Source organism: Cydia strobilella, chromosome 4, assembly GCF_947568885.1.
Source record: "Cydia strobilella chromosome 4, ilCydStro3.1, whole genome shotgun sequence".
Classification (NCBI taxonomy): Eukaryota; Metazoa; Arthropoda; class Insecta; order Lepidoptera; family Tortricidae; genus Cydia; species Cydia strobilella.
In genome coordinates, this window is record NC_086044.1 from 20,096,764 (window position 1) to 20,115,125 (window position 18,362).

The window sequence follows — 18,362 nt, forward strand, 5'->3', positions numbered from 1 at the left end:
TTACTCGTATTTCAGCTCCACCAGCATCAGCAGAATCACCAGCAGCACCAATACGAGCCGCAGCACACCCCTCCCCCTCGCACGTGGAAGTCCCCCTCCCCCGCGCCGTCGGAGCGCAGCTGGGCGCCGCAGGGCTTCGTGCTGCACGAGCGGAGCCCCGCCCCCGCCCCCGCCCCCACCCACGCCCCCTCCCCCTCCCCCGCCGCCCAGCCCTTCCAGGTGCACTACAACAACGACCGCCCCCAGAACGGCACCGAGCAGAACCACCTCAGGTATGGCCACAACCATACACACATAACTAAACATTAATGGCGTTATCCATAAACGCGTTACTAGCTATTAGCTTTGAATCGTTTGTCTTTATCTGTCATTTTGACTTGTGCATTTGTAAGAAAGGGATAAAATATAATTTAACTAAATCAGGCCGGTAAAGTTTTGTGAATAAGGGGGATAGTGCTCATTCATCAGTTGGTTTATGGTCAGTCAAGTGAGCGCTCTAAGCTTACTTATCTCTCCTTGCCCGTACATATCGAACCACCCTCAGGTATTTACACTAAAATGTAACTGTTGAATTTTAACCTAACAGAACTAGAATTTGCATCTGTTGTCTTGCCACGGGGACCGCTATTTATTAGACTAATAATATTGGAATAATACTTAAAATAGATCCAATCGTGTATTATTATATATTTGGACAAATGGAGGACCATTGTTATGGAACAAGGCAGGAAACTAGATGACTGAACTGTTACCGATGCGCTTGCCGCGCCGCCGGCTGCCGCTGCCATTTATAATATAAATTAGTATTATTAATAAGAAATAAGTTCATTATCTTTCCTATTTTTTTTATCTGAACTGTAAAGTTAACTTCCTGTGTTTTTTCCCCCAGCTACACTGTGATACCCAACCAACACCAATACTCTCAATCGCCGCCGCTGACGACCAGTCCGCGCCGATCGAAAACCCCCCAACGGCAGGGCTCGCTTCCAGAAGTTTCTAGAAGACCCGAGCCCGTCAGCCTGCAGCAGCTCGGAGCCGCCAGTCCGGCGCCCGTCGACGACATGGAACCGCAAAACATCTCCTTCATAGGCAACGCGGAAGACGACGCCCTCAGACAAGGCATCAACCGCCTCAACATCACCTCCGGCACCCGAACGTACCGAATCCCCTCCCCCACGAGACCCTCCCTGAGCCGCAACTCATTCCAACAACTGGAGCAGGAGGAGGAAGCGAACGAGAAAGGCTTCTACATATCCTTCGACAACGAAGCGCCGAAACGACCCAAACCGCCGCTCCGGGTGAAGCGAATGTCACCTAAGAAAGAGAGAACGGAATACCAGAGTCCGGAGCGGGGGAGTCCGGAAGCTTGGGAGCCGCAGGAGTTCCCCGTGCATCGGGCGGAGATGCGGGCGTCGCCGGCGCGGGACTCGCGGTCGGAGGCCTCCCCGCCCGTGTCCCGCGAGGCCCCGCACGAGCGGGCGCTGCGGCCCGGCGCCGAGCCCGCCGCGTTACTCATCGGCGAGATGAACCCGGACCCGGTCAGTATACTTATCACAGAGCTCAAAAAAAGGAAGTTTGCCAGCTCCGATACACTGCCTAGCCGTGTTTGAGAAGTTATCTCGTAATAATCAATAAATAGGGATGTTGACATGAATCGCGAATATATGAAATGTTATGTTTTTACCATAGCAGGGAATATTAGAATACCGAAAATCATATTTCGTAAGTGTAAATATGCGTAATAAATTTATTAAAAATTATTTAAAAGTATTTAAAATAATGCCCAGCATCACGTGACTGCAAACGCAACGGAGCGCGTGACGTCACGTTGTGAGAAACACGCACAGACATGTTGTCAAACCTGGTGGTGAGGACCATCAGATCAGTGTCAGAGGTGGCACTGACAGCAGTTTGTTTATCGCATCGTTACGTCATCAAGATCAAGTGGCAGCTTTTAGCGTTTTTGCGCGAAATTTAAACACTAAACTAATTAGTCGATTTTTTGATAAAAATTTATGAATAAAATAAAAAATAAAGTTTTTGCAATAATTGCGTGTCTATCTATAAAATGAAAACAGTTTTAAAAAAATGTCAACATCCCTATTGGTTTTATGACCTTGGTTAGATTAAATATTGCAAGCATCATTTAAACCTGTTGGGCTCGGTCTAATTATGAAAACGATGACGAATTTCGGTTCCTTGAATAAGTTTTCTGACAAAAAGGCCAAGTGAAAATGAACAACCTATGTATATAATTTCCAGAACTCCGCAGAGGAGATGGAGCGAAAGAAAGAGCGGATAATGCTTCTCTCCCTCCAACGGCGGCAGCGCGCGGACGAGGCCCGCGCACGCGCGGAGCAGGCCGCGGCCGCGCGCCGCGCGAGGGACGAACAGGTGAGAGCCGGGACATTCAGTACATGGAGACTGTATAAAGGAGCCAAATCTCTATGTATGAAAAGTGTCCATCAAAAAACAGTAATTAGGCGGCGCCACCATACACCGAAATACTACCAAAAACAACCTACGTAATTTGGTCGGGTTATTTGTTGCCTTATATGGTTCATGTTATACTCATGTCCCAGAGCCTAACTAGCGCCACCGGAGAGATTAGGAACTATTATTTAAAGCTTAACGCGGTCACTTTTATAACAATTCTGCCATAAGAGATTGCGATCCTTTCTATACCATCCATAATTCAGTACGGCTACCATCAGTTTGGCACTGACATAAACGCCATCGAGAACGTAATTTACTTTCTATGCATCTCGCTCGTACTCGCATATTAGTGCGAGCGAGATGCATAGAAAGTAAATTACGTTCTCGATGGCGTTTATGTCAGTGCTAAACTGATGGTAGCCGTACAGGTGTTTCAACTGCCTTACGTTCGTCGTGTCTATTGCGTTACATTATTTATTTCTTGAATATATTAGGACGGGTTACTCACCATTCATGAATTAAAAAAAAATTGTGACCCGTATCAGTTTATTTTGTCTTTTGAGTTTCACGTAAGTTTTGTTATTAAAATACTTGCTTTTGCTCGCGACTTCGTCTGCGTGGACTTAGTAACAGCAGCTAAAGTAGCGCCTGGAAAATTCTCATAGCAATAATTCAATTTGAGCATATTATGCACACTAATTAGCAGGCACTTCATTAATTATCTCAATTACACCCCGCTTTTTACTTTCTTAAGGAATGATTTTCGGGATAAAAACTATCCTATGTCCTTCTCAGGGTCTCAACCTATCTCTATGCCAAATTTCATCTAAATCGATTCAGCGTTTAAGCGTGAAGAGGGAACAGACAGACAGACTTTCGCATTTATAATATTAGTATGGATTATTTTTAATATAGAAAATACAAAATTAATTGTATTGTATTCAAATCACTTACGGCGATCTGTTCATCATTTATGAAAATAATCTAGCAATTAAAAAATATCAGGTGGCGGAACAGCGCGCGGCTCGGAAAGAGGAGCAAGCGAGACGGCGCGAGGCCATTCTGCAGCAGTACAAACTCAAGAAGGCCATCGAAGAGGCCGAGCGAGAGGTGAGATGTTGTCGTCTCAGGCCCCAGGCGCTCGACGCTGACGTCGACTGTTTGTCATTTGTTTTAACCGACGCACAGCTGCCTATGTCAGCGTCGAGCGTGTTTGCGAGCGAGCGGGTGTTTCGCGGCCGATACGTTACAGTAGGGATCGTCAACACTAAGTATAAGTAGTTGTTATTAGCAGTTACCTTTGGACTTTCTTTGTCTTGATTGTACACGTGATACGTGTTAATATTCGGGGCTATCCATACGTTTCATTTAAATTTCTTGATGTTTAATAGTGGGAAACATTTGTATTGAGTAATGTAAATCATGTAGTGCTGTAGAAATAATTTTAATTTCATTAATTCAGACTTTACACTTCTCCGGCATAAAAAAGGGCTGTTTGTTTCTTCTATCCATACTTCTCTATTTCTTTCTTTTCCGCTTTTTGTTCGCAAGATGATTGTGCCCTTATGTAAAAACGCTTTTGCTCATAAATAACTTAACTTAATTTCACTTAATTTAACTTAAACTTACTTAATTTAACTTAATCTAAACTTAATTCTTATCTCCTACTTACATATGGTAAACAGAACCTTATCTCTAAGCTAAAACGAGATAGTGTATATTAGTATTAGTGTAAATTTAATAAATTGTTATATAGATTTCAATATTCTTGATCATTTACGTCCCAGTAGCATCTACTCAAGTAATAAACGCTTAGGTGATATATATTTAGGTGACAGTTTGGCTGCAGCTTTTATTTAAGTATGCAACTGTGTAACGCAGTTCAGCCTAACCTGAACATCTGAATCCCAGGGCAAAGTGTTCGACAAGTCGGAGTTCATGGACCTCGCGCGGCCCGCGGCGGCCGGCCCGCCCGCGCGCATGCGCGGCAAGCAGCCGCCCCGGGCGCGCCCCAAGACCATACACGTGGACAGCGGCGCCCTGCAGCACGCCGAGGGCATGCTCGGCCGCAAGCAGCCCTCCTCCACCAACCTCACCGGTGAGTTACCCCACCCCCCCTCCCCCCGCCCTCTACTCCACTCTACTGCTTGCTACTAGAAGAAGTACCCCGTTTGGAACCCGACGCAACATTTAATGTTGCATTTCGAGTACGTCGGCAACGCGTCGATGCACATGGAACATAAGGACCTTTTACGCAAATCCACATAATTACGACACTTACATACAGACATTTTCTTAATCTTATATTTGGCTGTAAAAATGCTCTTATGTCATTATTTATATTGTGCGCACATTACGAAGTTTAGCGCACTTGTGTATGTACCTTGCTGTGGCGGAGCGTCCTTAAAACTCTTATTCCTACCGACTAATTTTCAATCAACTAAATGCTTTTACGACAGTTCAAAAAATAAAACCAAATTAGGTCCGGCTACGATTGACGCTCCGCGACTGATACGTTTCATATTTGACACATTACGCCGAAAACGCTTGCGTCCTGTGTGTCCCCTGTTTTAAACTAATGTTGTCCTGTTATTTACTGATTACGATTTTTTTATTGTGCAATACAATTGACAGTACATATTTGCGCTGTAGAAGATCCTCTAACATATAATATATAGTTAGTCAAGCAAATCTTGTCAGTAAATAGGAATAAAGAAATCTATACTCATCCTTTTCTTTTGGGTGCTAGTACTAGTGTAAGACAAAGATAGTATGATTGTCTCTGTCTATGTTTGAAATGAGACAGTCCCTTGACAAACTATATGTATCTCAGTTGTTACAAACTCTTTATGAGACCTTTTTAAACTCTTCCACCATGAATAGAAATATATGCTGTTGCTTGTATGTCATATAGCGTGAATGTGAAATAACTAATTACTATACTACAAATGTTAATATTAATATTTATTACTAATTGTTGCATGTTCCCGATCAGAACTTTTTTTTTATGAACTGTATTTTATATTATATGACATATTTTATATTCACGCTATATATTACAAATTAGTAAGTATGTATGCAAATACGGCCAAAAAAAATTACTTAAGGGAAAATTAAGTAAAGTAATTGTTGACACCTTAGTTGAAACAATTAACTTGCCATCAAATAGATTAAATAGAAATGATTTTGCGCATATTATTAATGCACATTTGGCCCTATTTAGCACTAAACAATGTTCAAACGGCATGTTTCTCGTCGCGTATGCCTTTTTGTTTCCCCCCTAGCTGTTGAATTTTTCCCGTTCGCACGGCATACACGTTAAATATCCTGGCTACTTCCAAGAATCACTGGAAACATTTAGTTATACGTAATTCACAAATTGGGCAAAAACGGGGGGCCTCCATACTGTCGCAGAAGTAGACGTATGACTTTGACCATCATAGCAGCATGCATGTGTAAAACAAAAAATATTTCCACTGATTATTTGGTATCCTGCTAATTGTAATGTTTTTGTGGCATGAATCAGTTGTTAGTTGTTCTGGAAGGATTTGAATTCACTACTGAGTAATTTTTTATTCTAAATAAATATACACGATGGTTAAAAAATAAATGCATTCCCGTTGCCAGGGAGGTTTTGGGATCATACTGAGCGACTTTTACTATGGGACCAACCCCGAAAGCGCGAAAAAAAATTTGGCTGTTTCATACATTTTGCTCGTCCATTTTCTATAGGAGGGTAAATTTTTTTTTCGCGATTTCGTGGTTGGTCCCATATTAAAAGTTGCTCAGTATAATTCCAAAACCTCCGTGGCAACGGTAATGCACTTATTTTTTAGCCACCCTGTAATGTACGAAATGAGACCTTAGAGCATAATAGCTCTTGAATATGTTTTAAAAAATCTACCACTGACTCATGCTATAGCCAAATCCCTGCATTTACCACGTGAATCACGAAAACCTATCAGTCTATTCCAAATACGGTGGATAGTTTTCGTGGTTCCGTACTAGCTATCTGTGTGCACCAGGCACCATGCGGCGCGACTACTACCGCGGCTCACAGGACAGTCTGGCGGAGCGGGCCGGCCTCTACAGAGGTAAACTTGTAAAACACCTTGTTGCATGTTTATAAAGTCCGTTTTACCTCGTACAGTCAAAGACAACATCAATCTTTGGTGACAGAATTTGTCTTCACGGACTGTTAGTACTATTAGTGCCAGTTGCACCATCCGCACTTGACAGACTGATCAACGTCACCGTCAACGGCGGTTTACTATGAATCTTTTAACATTTAGCGAACTCTTTAACGGTGACAAACAGTGGTGCAACCGATTCTAAGTATAGTCTTTAATTGTACAGAGGTATTGCACGTTCAAAAGTCCTCATTACCCTGAGCGATTTAGATATATAGCACGTTTTGTTATGTGAATGGTTAATTTTGCAATACAGTGGAATAAATATAAACCTTTGTGAAATTTTATAACACGTATGAACTTCAACACAATATACATTGAGCATGTCTATCAAATAAAAACATTTACACTTTTAATCATAAGGAATTGTTCTTAATGCTGGTTCTGTTATGGTCTTGGGAATCTTATGGTTCATTTCTTTAGATATTGACAATGCATTGAGTCCGGTGCTACGATGTTCCTCTTCTATAAAAGTGCTCTATGCTCAAGATGGTTCTTGATTTAATTTTCCACTCTCAACGTAAATTACCCTTTTGTGGTACCGAAATCTACTTCTAATACACACTTTAAACATAATACATGTCTCTATTTACTAAGGTGTCAATTAACTAATTTATCTGGACTGAATCACCATTATTTTGTGACTTCTGGACTTTTTTTATTGTTTGTAAAAATACTTACTGATTTTTCCAAATATAAATTAGTGGATCAACTGTTTCTTAAAAAACGTCATGGTTACATATACTATTTTCACAACATAGTCTTCCAAGATTAATATTCACCGAAGATCTGGGGAACCAACTAAGCATGTTAGTAAAATGATAAGGTACAACGTTTTTTCTAACTAACTGTGCTATCGGAAACAAGAATTAGTCTTTCTTTCTTTTCTTGATGGACTTGAGGGCGGTGTTGCCCGTAGCCAATGTCAGGTAAAAGGGTAGGAACAAAATAAATGCTCTTAGAGCACGACGCTGTTCGGTGGTTGTTGTAGTTGTCTCGTAAAACCGATAGCTGGATTTTACGAGAAGCACGTGGACTACCGGCCGTTGACTCCAAAATGGTGGTTAAACACGCTTTGAGATTAATTCTCCATTCACTGCACACTACCACATTAGATTATTGTATAATAAAGCTATCGATATTACACTTTAAACAATATTAATGAGCAAAAACCAAAGGAATTAATCACGAGGCTACTATCAAGATGGCGTTCGAACCGGAAGTCTCCAAGAATTAGTCGATCCACCCAAACAGTGTCGGGAGTCCAGAGGTGAAAGTTCACGGAATGTCAGCTTAAGGCATGACACACACTAACCGCATTGCAGACTCGCCCTCGGAGGAGCGCGGCGGCGGCGGCGTGTCGCCCGCCAGCGCGGCCAGCGGCCCGCTCGGCCGCCGCGGCAGCTGCAAGACCTCCAGAGGTGAGCACGACCCACCGCGCTGTACTAACTCTGCTCTACTGTGTCATGTGTGTGTGAGGCATGGGACGCTTACATAACGTTCCATCCGATTTGTTTAAACTCGCTGTTTTATGTCGTTTAGAGTCCGATCCGGATTTCGTGATACGACTATTAACGTAATTTTGACATTAAAGTTAGATGTGGCCTTCACTAAATTAAAAAGCTACTTTGTTTCACTCCCTGGAGTGAGGAAAGTCGCACTTTCGCCACTCCCTGACGAAAGTAGGCTTGTTCGAGCTGCTGAGGTGAAAAAAAAAAGTTTTAAATTTAACTCCGAAATCCTCCATGATGAATATTTTGAATTTTAGCGAAAGTAATTAAAACAAAACCATTATTTTTCCAATTCGGCACATTTTCTTACAATATCAGACCGGAAGCCGGTGTAAGCGTTCCCTTCCCAGGCACTTGATTAGTTTAAACAAAGTTTTCCGAAACTGCTGTCGTGCCGTCTCTTTCCTTCGATTGTTGCTTGGAGTGAGATAACACGAATGAAGTTTCTCAGTTTTTGTTTTGACATGTCCCCCGTGCTTTGCTGGAAATATACCAAAAACAGGTTTCAACAAATTATCTTATTCTCTTTCGGAAGAAAAGACTTAATACAAAGTATGACTAAAGCCTTTTCTCCAGCTAACAAAACAACAGTAATTCACGTGAGTGATTATATTTGAAACTGTTTTTGGGAACATACCTATCTAGTTGAAAATAATAGCTGTTTCTGTCAATGCCCCGAAGAAGACATGTTCGTTTTGAGTATCAGCTATTATTCTCATATGAAATGCTTGTTATAACTTGCAAATTTAGGACATCGCGTCGATTGATTGATCAAAAAATAAGACTTAATGTTCTCCGAATTAAAAATTCATACTCGTTTAATCAATCGACGTGATTAATGTCTTCTAATGTGATGTTGTTTCTACTTAAACGAGCAACGTCTTCAAACGTGTCGTCGTTTTCATATAAGCTGTAATTTGTAACTATTTTAAACAAGATTTTCAACACACTTGCTCAAAACGACGTTTTTATTCCACCGATTTTTGGCTCATAATCCTAGATATTAAACACGCGTGCTCTTTCAGTGTATTATTCCACTCGTGCATTTTCATTATATTATCCGACTGAGTTAAGAAGGTAACTGATTGCTAATAATATGCATGGAAAGGGAGCCTTCTTTAATTGGTCGGACTGGCGGGCACCGGCGCGCTCCTCGCGCCTGCGCGGTGCGCGGCCCGGCCGCCCCGCCCGCGGCCGGGGCGAGGGGCGGCCGGCAGTATGACAGATGCAACACACTAACTGTTTTAACTATTAAAATTTGATTAATATGAAGTTTCTTTTTTTTTTCTCGCAAGTGTGTTGAAAAACGTCGTATGAAACGCGTGTGCATTGGTCATTACACACATCGGCTTTCTTATTGCGCGCTCGCTTACAGCTCGCGCGCACAATATCGCCTCGTGTGTAATTACCAACTTAGCACACTTGTATCATAATGTACTATTGTATGGAAGCGATCGACAATTAAGTGTCACGTACAATCAAAAAATATGTATCAGAACACTAAAATCTCCTTCACAATGATGTAATTCAGAAAAGTAAGAGTGAACATATCTCAATTATTTGATATCCCAAGTGATTCTGATATATTATGATCCGGATCTAAATTATATTGCACATAATTATGAAACAGATTGCGTTATTGAACCCCTAAAATGTTAAGAAAGCTTCTTTGATTTATTTCGTAGAACGCTTGTATTATTTCGAACCAAATTATATCCCTCAATTATTATGTGTATTACAGCGCAGTAGCAATGTATAGAGTCACAAAATTATGCTTTTATATTTATATTTTGGCCTTGTATGTAGTTCGGAACCAGCTATGATTCCGTAAGTGGTTTTTTGCGCTTGATTCTCCACTCGACGTGCCTAGACCTTCCGCGCATTAATATTGGTTCCCTATAAATAATAATATGCTCAGTCATGTGTCTACATATCGCGTTTTTAGTATTAATTTTGTTTGCCATGTATTTAAAAATGAATCATGATGATGATGGTCTCGCCCGCTTGCGAGCTGCATGTGTTTGCGCGGGATTGCATGAGTTTAGCGTGATGACTATAGGAAACATTTCAGAGCGCGTGAATGAGGAACCACAGTCGGCCCGTGGAAGGTCTAAATATTCCACTTACCAGAATAACTTTAAGGCGGGACGGAAGTCTAGCTCTCTAATGAACTTGTGCGGTAAGACACGTTTCAGTACGCCGTCTCGGCACGGTGCGATCTTCGCTTTTGTTTATGGTGCGTTTGGGTTCTTTTTTTGTTTGCGCGCGTTCTGAAGCGCTGGGCGCGGCGAAGGTTCAATTGCTGTTTTGACGACGTGGCTTATTCAGAGTGACAGAGAGAGAGACACATGTATTTGATATAATTAGATGGATGGCTAACACATACTATATACGGTCTATCTTATCATATCGGATAGTTGTATCACTTTAGCGTTTGCCTGTGAATTAGCCACTACAATGACTGTGTTCTTAAAATTTGTACATACATCTTTAATTCCAAGCTCTAATTCTAAATCATCTATCACAAACCGTACTTCAATAATTATACCTACTCTTTTGTATTGTAAATTAATTTATAATTCGGCCACTCAAATGCACTTTTCTTTGTAATTTTAAATGCAAAGCAGTCGTAGGACCATTCGCCGCCGCCGCGGTGCTTCTCGATCGCGTATTCTGTGCACATTTCGTTTCTTGGGTCATTGGCAATATTTACGTATTTATAGAGGTTATGGTTATTTTACGCGTTATCCCTAGGGTCGGTGTTAGAGCATGTTCTATATGGTGTTGGTAGTGATGGGTCGTTACCAGTAACTTACTCAAAAGTGGGAATATTCCCGGTAATGCTACCAGTAACATTACCCAGATCGGTAACATTGAGTAACTTTGAAAAAATTATTAGATTTGTATATGCTTTTTTCGTGTTAAATACTTAATAAAATAATAATGCTATTATTTACAGTCATAAAACAGTTAAGGAATCTCTGAGAGAGTAAATTCCCAATGTTACCGGTAACATTCCCAATATTACCAGGTATTTTTCCAAAGTTACTGGGAACATTACTATCTGGAAATAATGATTAAAAGTGAAGACTGGAAATAAAGTAAAAGAAAATATGTGTATAAATCAGTTTAATTATTAGAATAAACCAATCAACATCTAAATATATAAAAGAAGAAACTGACTGACTGACTGACTGCCTGACTGACATATCAACACACAACCCAAACCGCTGGTTCTAGAGATTCCAAATTTGGCACGTAGGTTTCTTATAAGGTCTAGGGGTGCCCTAAGAAATGATTTTTTCAAAATTCACCCCCCAAGGGGGTTAAATGGGGGTTCAAAGATTGTATGGGGAAACAAGATTAGTTAGACTATTATATTCGAAACTTCACAGGAGTATTCCTAACGATAAATGAATAAACACGTGTTACAGGTTTTTTTGCAAATTCCCCCCTAATAGGGGGAAATGTGGTGACAAAGTCTGAAAATCAACATGGGTATTGTTTCTATAGTTTATCGGGTTGCTAATTAGGAAAACAAGAACGATTTTAAAATCCAACGTGACGGACGTGAAAAACCATCTCCCCTGTTGGGGTGCAATGGGGTTGAAATGTCTAAATATCAATATGGGTGTCGTTTTTATGGTTTTTTGGGACGTTAATAACGAAAATCGCATCGATTTTGAAATTGAATAATGTGCTCATGAAAATTCTTGAAAGTACTCGTATTTGTGCAATTCAAACGGTCCAGTAGTTTCGGAGCAAATCGGTTGTAACAGACGGACCGACAGACAGCCACACGTGATCCTATAAGGGTTCTAATTTTGGTTTTGAGGTATGGAGACCCGCATTATCCTAATAGATTTTTAAATTTGATTTGGTGCCATCTCGATCATAGTCAATCGGTACCTAGGCGAGTGCGGGCGGCGCGGCGGGACGGACGGGGTGGAAGGAGTACGTCATCGGGAAACTTCCTGCATCCGTAATGAGTACATTCAAGGTGCTACAAGAAGGTGGTTGTCTGTTTGCTTCTTATAAGTTTAGGTTTCCATTCTAAGTAAAATGCAAAACATCGTAAGTACATATATATGTATTCTACCTACGAACCATATACCATATAAACCATCTTTTGTAAGTAGTTATAAAATCATATTTTCTCCTTCCCCTGCCTCCCCCGCAACCTGTACATTAGACACTACGACATAGATTCTTAAATCACGCGGGCGAAGCCGCGGGCAAAAGCAAGTTTTGTATAACGTTCCAAGTGACAAACGTCATTTTTGAGTTGTTGGAATTTCGATTTTATATTAATTAATCAAATTTGAAATTAGAGTAGTAGTAGTAGTTTATATATAAAATACTAGATTTTGCCCGCGACTTCGTCTGCGTCGAATTAGTAATTTGGGTAGCTTATTTTTAAACAATCAGCTAGATTTATTGTTTCCCCATACAAACTTCCACCCCTTTTTACTACCTAAATTTTACCCGCTGAACATTCAGCTTGTGGTAGCCCCCTGGTGGGAGATCAGCAGCGTCTCCAGCAGAAACTTGGTCACCAAAGTCTTGCAGGCACCGAGTGACCCATGGGAAGTCACCTCCAGGTGTTCTACGTCTTGGAAAATTCAACCTGATTACAGCAAACAGTATCTACTGCACGTTAAGCGTGTGGTAGCTCTGGTCAGACGCCTGCTTCATCTGGCAGACCTCCAGGTATTCCAGGTCTTGGAGAACTTAACCTGCCTACAGCATACTCTACCAACATCAGATTAAAGGAGTTTTACCCTCATCAGGTACATCCAGCAGCACTCCAGGTGTTCCAGGTCTTGAGCTATCTCCATCATACACTACCAACGACACGTTGAACGAGTGTTACTCCTGACCTTTTGTACCCAGCAGCACTCCAGGTGTTCCAGATCTTGAGCTTTTCCCATAATACACTACCAGCGGTACGTTGAGCGAGTGTTACCCCTGATCCGTTGCACCCAGCAGCACTCCAGGTGTTCCAGGTCTTGAGCTTTCCTCATCATATACAACCAGCGTCACGTTGAGCGAGTGTTACCCCTGACCCTTTGCTCCCAGTAGCACTCCACATTGTCTTGAGCTTTATCCATCATATACTACCAGCAGCACGTTGAGCGATTGTTACCCCTGACCCGTTGCACCCAGGAGCACTCCAGGTGTTCCAGGTCTTGAGCTGCCTCCATCATACATTACCAGCGGCACTTTGAGTGAGTGTTAGAAGAGTGGAGAAGAGAACAGGATGACTTCGGGAATAAAAACTACTCTACACCCTCCCAAACAATTAAGACTATCTCCATATCAAATTTCATCTAAATCGGTTTTATTGGGTTCCATACAAATTTCCACTCCCCTTTTCACCCCCTTTAGGGTTGATTTCTAGGGTAAAACCTATCCTATGTCCCTCACGCAAAATAGGCGCAATAGTAAGACGTCGAGTTGCGGAAACCAAGCCCGCGAATATCTATCCTATGTCCTTCCCCAGGACCCAAATTATCTCCATACCAAACTAAATCAACCACTGCTACCAAATCGGTTCAGCGGTTATTGATTCCCCATACAAGTGTCAACTCCCCTTTCCATCCCCTTAAGGGGTGAGTGGGATAAAAAAGTATTCTATGTCCTTCCCCGGTGCTTACTATCTGTATACCAAATTTATAAAATTGATCCCATAGCTCTTATGCCAGCGAATTAAGAACTATGGGACATATTTTTGAGTAAGTTGTACTAAAAAAATAAGTTTTGAACCTTATTTTATCTCATATAAGTCATCACTATCATCAGTTTCGTATGTTACCGCCTTTTGGGAATGTTACTGGTAACATTGGTAACTTACTAGTAACATTCCCAAATGGAAACTTACTGGTAGCGGGAATGTTACCGCTGCCCATCACTAGGTGTTGGTGTGACATCGTTCGACATTTACCAATACTATATCCGCTTATACATACTCAGGTATATAAGTTTATGTTACGATAAATAATTATATGGTGTATTATGTACTTAGCGTAAAATACAAGATGTTTTGGCTTCTTTTATTTAGTTTCGCATATTTAGCTTAGTTGGCTTTGGTACCCACTACCCACCGTACGTAGGTAGTACACATTTAGTATTTTACGCTTCATTATTATGTTTCTATTAAATATGTCCTTCGTTTATTCATATAGGTACCCTTTAAGTAAATAATCCCTAACTAATTCTAATTTTATGCTAGTTAAATTAATAGAGTAATTTGTTACTAACAAAAATAATGTTAATTCAGATTATTGAAAAAAAACATAAACATAATTTTATTGGTTTGTATTTAAAGGTGGTCATTATATTTTTATTATCAGATTTCAAGTTTGGGTATATGTCATACTTTGTTGTTGTTGTATGTTGGGATTTTATGTTTATAAACTGACTGATTTACTGTTAGCAATTTATTATATTTATTTTTACATTTAAATGTTGTTGTCGTTTTTAAAACGCATTATTATGGTAGTGATAAACGACTAGATTTTTTCATTATACATAATTGAATCATTTGAACAATTTTTAAAAGGTCATGATACATTTCAAATGGTGATAGAAGCGAAACGAGATCAGTTTAGTGTCATTTTAGAAGACGGTGGTGAAGCGTCCGTATCCTAAATTTTTCTTTGGTAAATTACTGAAGAATGTAATGTTTCATTTCACGGAATCAAGGTTAAATATAGTCACACAACACACATGATACATCTGTGCAATAGCAAGATGTATCGATATCTCGTTTGTTAAGTTTTATTCATTACTGATTATTGTATTTGTGAAGTTTTCCAGAGTAAGTAAATAAGGGCCAATCTTGCAGAAATCGACGTATAGTAAGCTTAATAAGACTAGTGTTATTTTTAGGGTTCCGTACCCAAAGGGTAAAAACGGGACCCTATTACTAAGACTCCTCTGTCCGTCTGTTACTAGGCTGTATCTCATCAACCGTGATAGCTAGACAGTTGAAATTTTCACAGATGATGTATTTCTGTTGCCGCTATAACAACAAATACGGAACTAAAAAGTACGGAACCCTCTGTGGGCGGGTCCGACTCGCACTTGGCCGGTTCTTTTATTAAATGGCAGAATAGATATAGGTAGAATTTTTATAACTCGGGAACAAATATTTGCAAATAAATGCTTTTATCAGTATTCGAATCTACTACATACTAGGACATTAAACGAGTTACAGAGTACTCTCGGGACGCTTCACCACTAGTATTAGTAGGAGGTCTCTAGGTCATGAGGTCCGCAACATAGACAGGTCGCATCGCATATTGCAGACTCAGGCCTCGGTCGCGCCACGCCGCCGCGCCGCGCGGCCTCGCCCGGGCTGCGCGCGCTGGGCTCGCCGGCCTCCGGCCCCGGCTCGCTGCCCGGCGCCATCGGCAAGCGCCGCCAGCACCCCGACGACGCCTCCGACGTCTCTTCCACGCACTCCTCCATTATGGACTATTCTGGTGAGTCGCATTTATCATTACTGTTAGCCTAACTTTGATTCGGTCATTCGGACGACGAAATGTTTCGTTTGTCATTTCAAAGGAAACCTAACTTTTATAGACAGTTCTGAATCTGATCTGTAATAAAGCTGATGTTAAAATCTTTCCACTTCCTTAACTGTTGTTACAAGCAGGATATTATGACTCACTAAAATGTACATCTTTATAATATTGTCTTCGGTTACCGCGATAGTTACTCATGAAATAAAACTATGAAAACGGATTATATCGCGTATATTGAATTTATAATACATCCCGACGTTTCGAACTCTTTACAGCGTTCGTGGTCAACGGGTGACCCACCGAGTCACCCGTTGACCACGAACGCCGTAGTTATAAGTTTTAATTAACAACTAACAAAATATTATGGACCATGTTTGTCTGAAATAAATGAATTTTTTTTTTTATTTTTTTTTATTTTTTTTTTATTTTTATTTTTTTATAATCCGTTTTCATAGTTTTATTTCATGTACATCTTTAATTTAAAAAGCTGCCTTGCTTAAAATTACTGCCTTGAGCGCGACGAGCTCCCGGCCTCTGAATCGATACTCCAGCGCTCTGCCAACTGCTTGCGCTGCTCTTACGATGTCGCTAGGGTCCCCTAGACCCTGATGGGTCTTGGTGGCTCAGTTGGCAGAGCGCTGGAGTATCGATCCAGAGACCGTGAGTTCAAGTCTCACCCAAGGCAGTAATTTTTCACTTTAATTTATATACATCTTTGTGTGTTATTTATTCACATAATTAATAAATTTTGGGGCTAAATAAAGAGTCTTTGCTCTACAAATTTTATCTCTTCTCAATACTAATAATTATACCTGATCTAATCGATTAAAGTCGTTTATTACGATAAACGAACAACTATTTAATACTATTGTATAAATGATAACCAAAAAATTGATAAAAATTATATTATTTCTTTAGCATCCCAGGATCCGCGGAAAGGTCCATGGTCCTATGATTTGTAGTTAGTTTAATACAAGCAAATTAAAATTACACCTACAAAAAAGAACTAATTAGAAATAACAAAATTGCCACTACAAATAATATAAATTAATGCCTCTTTACCTGAAACATAGAACAAATAAAGAATCATATTAAATTAAAATGTGACTTGATTCTTTATTTACTACCACTCGCCAGAAGACTAAAAAATGTTGTTTGCACAATAGACGGAACTTATACTTGGGCCACGGATGTCAATTTTATTGCTCATTCTGAGTTAAGAATATTAGACGAAACTGTTAGTAATTTGAGTTAGTTAGTAGGTTAGTAGTTAAGTTAAACACCCCGTGGCTCCAGTACTGTTAGTAGTAATCAAACCTAAACGATAGTGATTGCGGGAACGCCTAAAACGAGGGCAAGTAGATGTCAAACCATGTCATGCCAACAGAAATCACGTACCAATTACATGTTTCGAGTATAAGTTTACTATAAGGCATGGTTTTGATTGGAGCATTTTGACCTAACAACGATTGCGTGCTTCGGCTTACTCACAACGATAACACTCGCAGCACTTCATACATCATTGCATTTGTATCATTACATATTACATTCGCATCCAATACAGAAATTTAAATACTTTTTTTACGGAAGTGAAACACAATAGTAAAGAAACGGGGCCCGTTTATCAAAAGCTACAGCTTGTAATACAAGTCCCTTTTTGACAGCTTTTGTTAGAAAGGGACTTCCACTTGTATTACAAGCTTTTGATAAATGGGCCCATGGTATTTACATTTATTTGTAGGTTTTTAGTTCTTAAAATTAAGAGGTTCACTAAAATTAAGATTTTTTTGTCACATATTAGCCCGTAGCTATTACACCCAGTCTCCGCAAATGGAATCCAGTAGTTACGTAACTCTAAAATTGTAAGATGAAAACCTTCTGATATTAAAGTGTTATTAAAGTGAAATGTAGATCCCGCTCCCCTATACTCACTCTAAAACTGTATTAAGACCTAATTGTAACGTATTCTGGCAAATAAACATTTCTATTCTATTCTATAATAAGAGAACAGTACAAGTTAATAATGAAACAATGTGATATTGCAGGCCCCCGGCTGTATAAGCAGCCGGCAACCAAGTCGAACCGCGGCATCATGCTGAACGCCGTCGAGTACTGCGTGTTCCCCGGCGCCGTGAACGCCGAGGCCAAGCGGCGGGTCCTGGAGGAGATCGCGCGCTCCGAGGCCAAACACTTCCTCGTGCTGTTCAGGGATGCCGGGTGCCAGTTCAGGGCGCTCTACTCGTACTGTCCGGATACGGAACATGTCACGAAGCTGTACGGCACGGGACCGAAGAATGTTAATGATAGGATGTTTGATAAGTTCTTTAAGTGAGTATTCTCTTGGCTGTTGCTAGTTAGCGTAGTGGGCCAACACTTCCTCGTGTTGTTCAGATGTGCCGGGTGCCAGTTCAGGGCGCTCTACTCGTACTGTCCGGATACGGAACATGTCACGAAGCTGTACGGCACGGGACCGAAGAATGTTAATGATAGGATGTTTGATAAGTTCTTTAAGTGAGTATTCTCTTGGCTGTTGCTAGTTAGCGTAGTGGGCCAACACTTCCTCGTGTTGTTCAGGGATGCCGGGTGCCAGTTGAAGGCACTCTACTCCTATTGTCCGGATACGGAACATGTCACGAAGCTGTACGGCACGGGACCGAAGAATGTTAATGATAGGATGTTTGATAAGTTCTTTAAGT

The 18,362-nt window shown here is 40.7% G+C and overlaps 1 protein-coding gene across 1 annotated transcript in view; it reads left to right on the forward strand.

The window, feature by feature from the left end:
- LOC134740847 (patronin) overlaps positions 1-18,362 on the forward strand; it is an 83,589-nt gene that overhangs the window by 61,756 nt on the left and 3,471 nt on the right. Inside the window, exons 19-28 of the mRNA XM_063673498.1 lie at positions 16-272; positions 890-1,538; positions 2,263-2,394; positions 3,442-3,546; positions 4,348-4,534; positions 6,462-6,530; positions 7,952-8,047; positions 10,209-10,316; positions 15,448-15,624; positions 17,712-17,994. Of these exons, the coding sequence (XP_063529568.1) occupies positions 16-272; positions 890-1,538; positions 2,263-2,394; positions 3,442-3,546; positions 4,348-4,534; positions 6,462-6,530; positions 7,952-8,047; positions 10,209-10,316; positions 15,448-15,624; positions 17,712-17,994 (2,063 nt within the window). The remainder of the gene's footprint in view (positions 1-15; positions 273-889; positions 1,539-2,262; positions 2,395-3,441; positions 3,547-4,347; positions 4,535-6,461; positions 6,531-7,951; positions 8,048-10,208; positions 10,317-15,447; positions 15,625-17,711; positions 17,995-18,362) is intronic.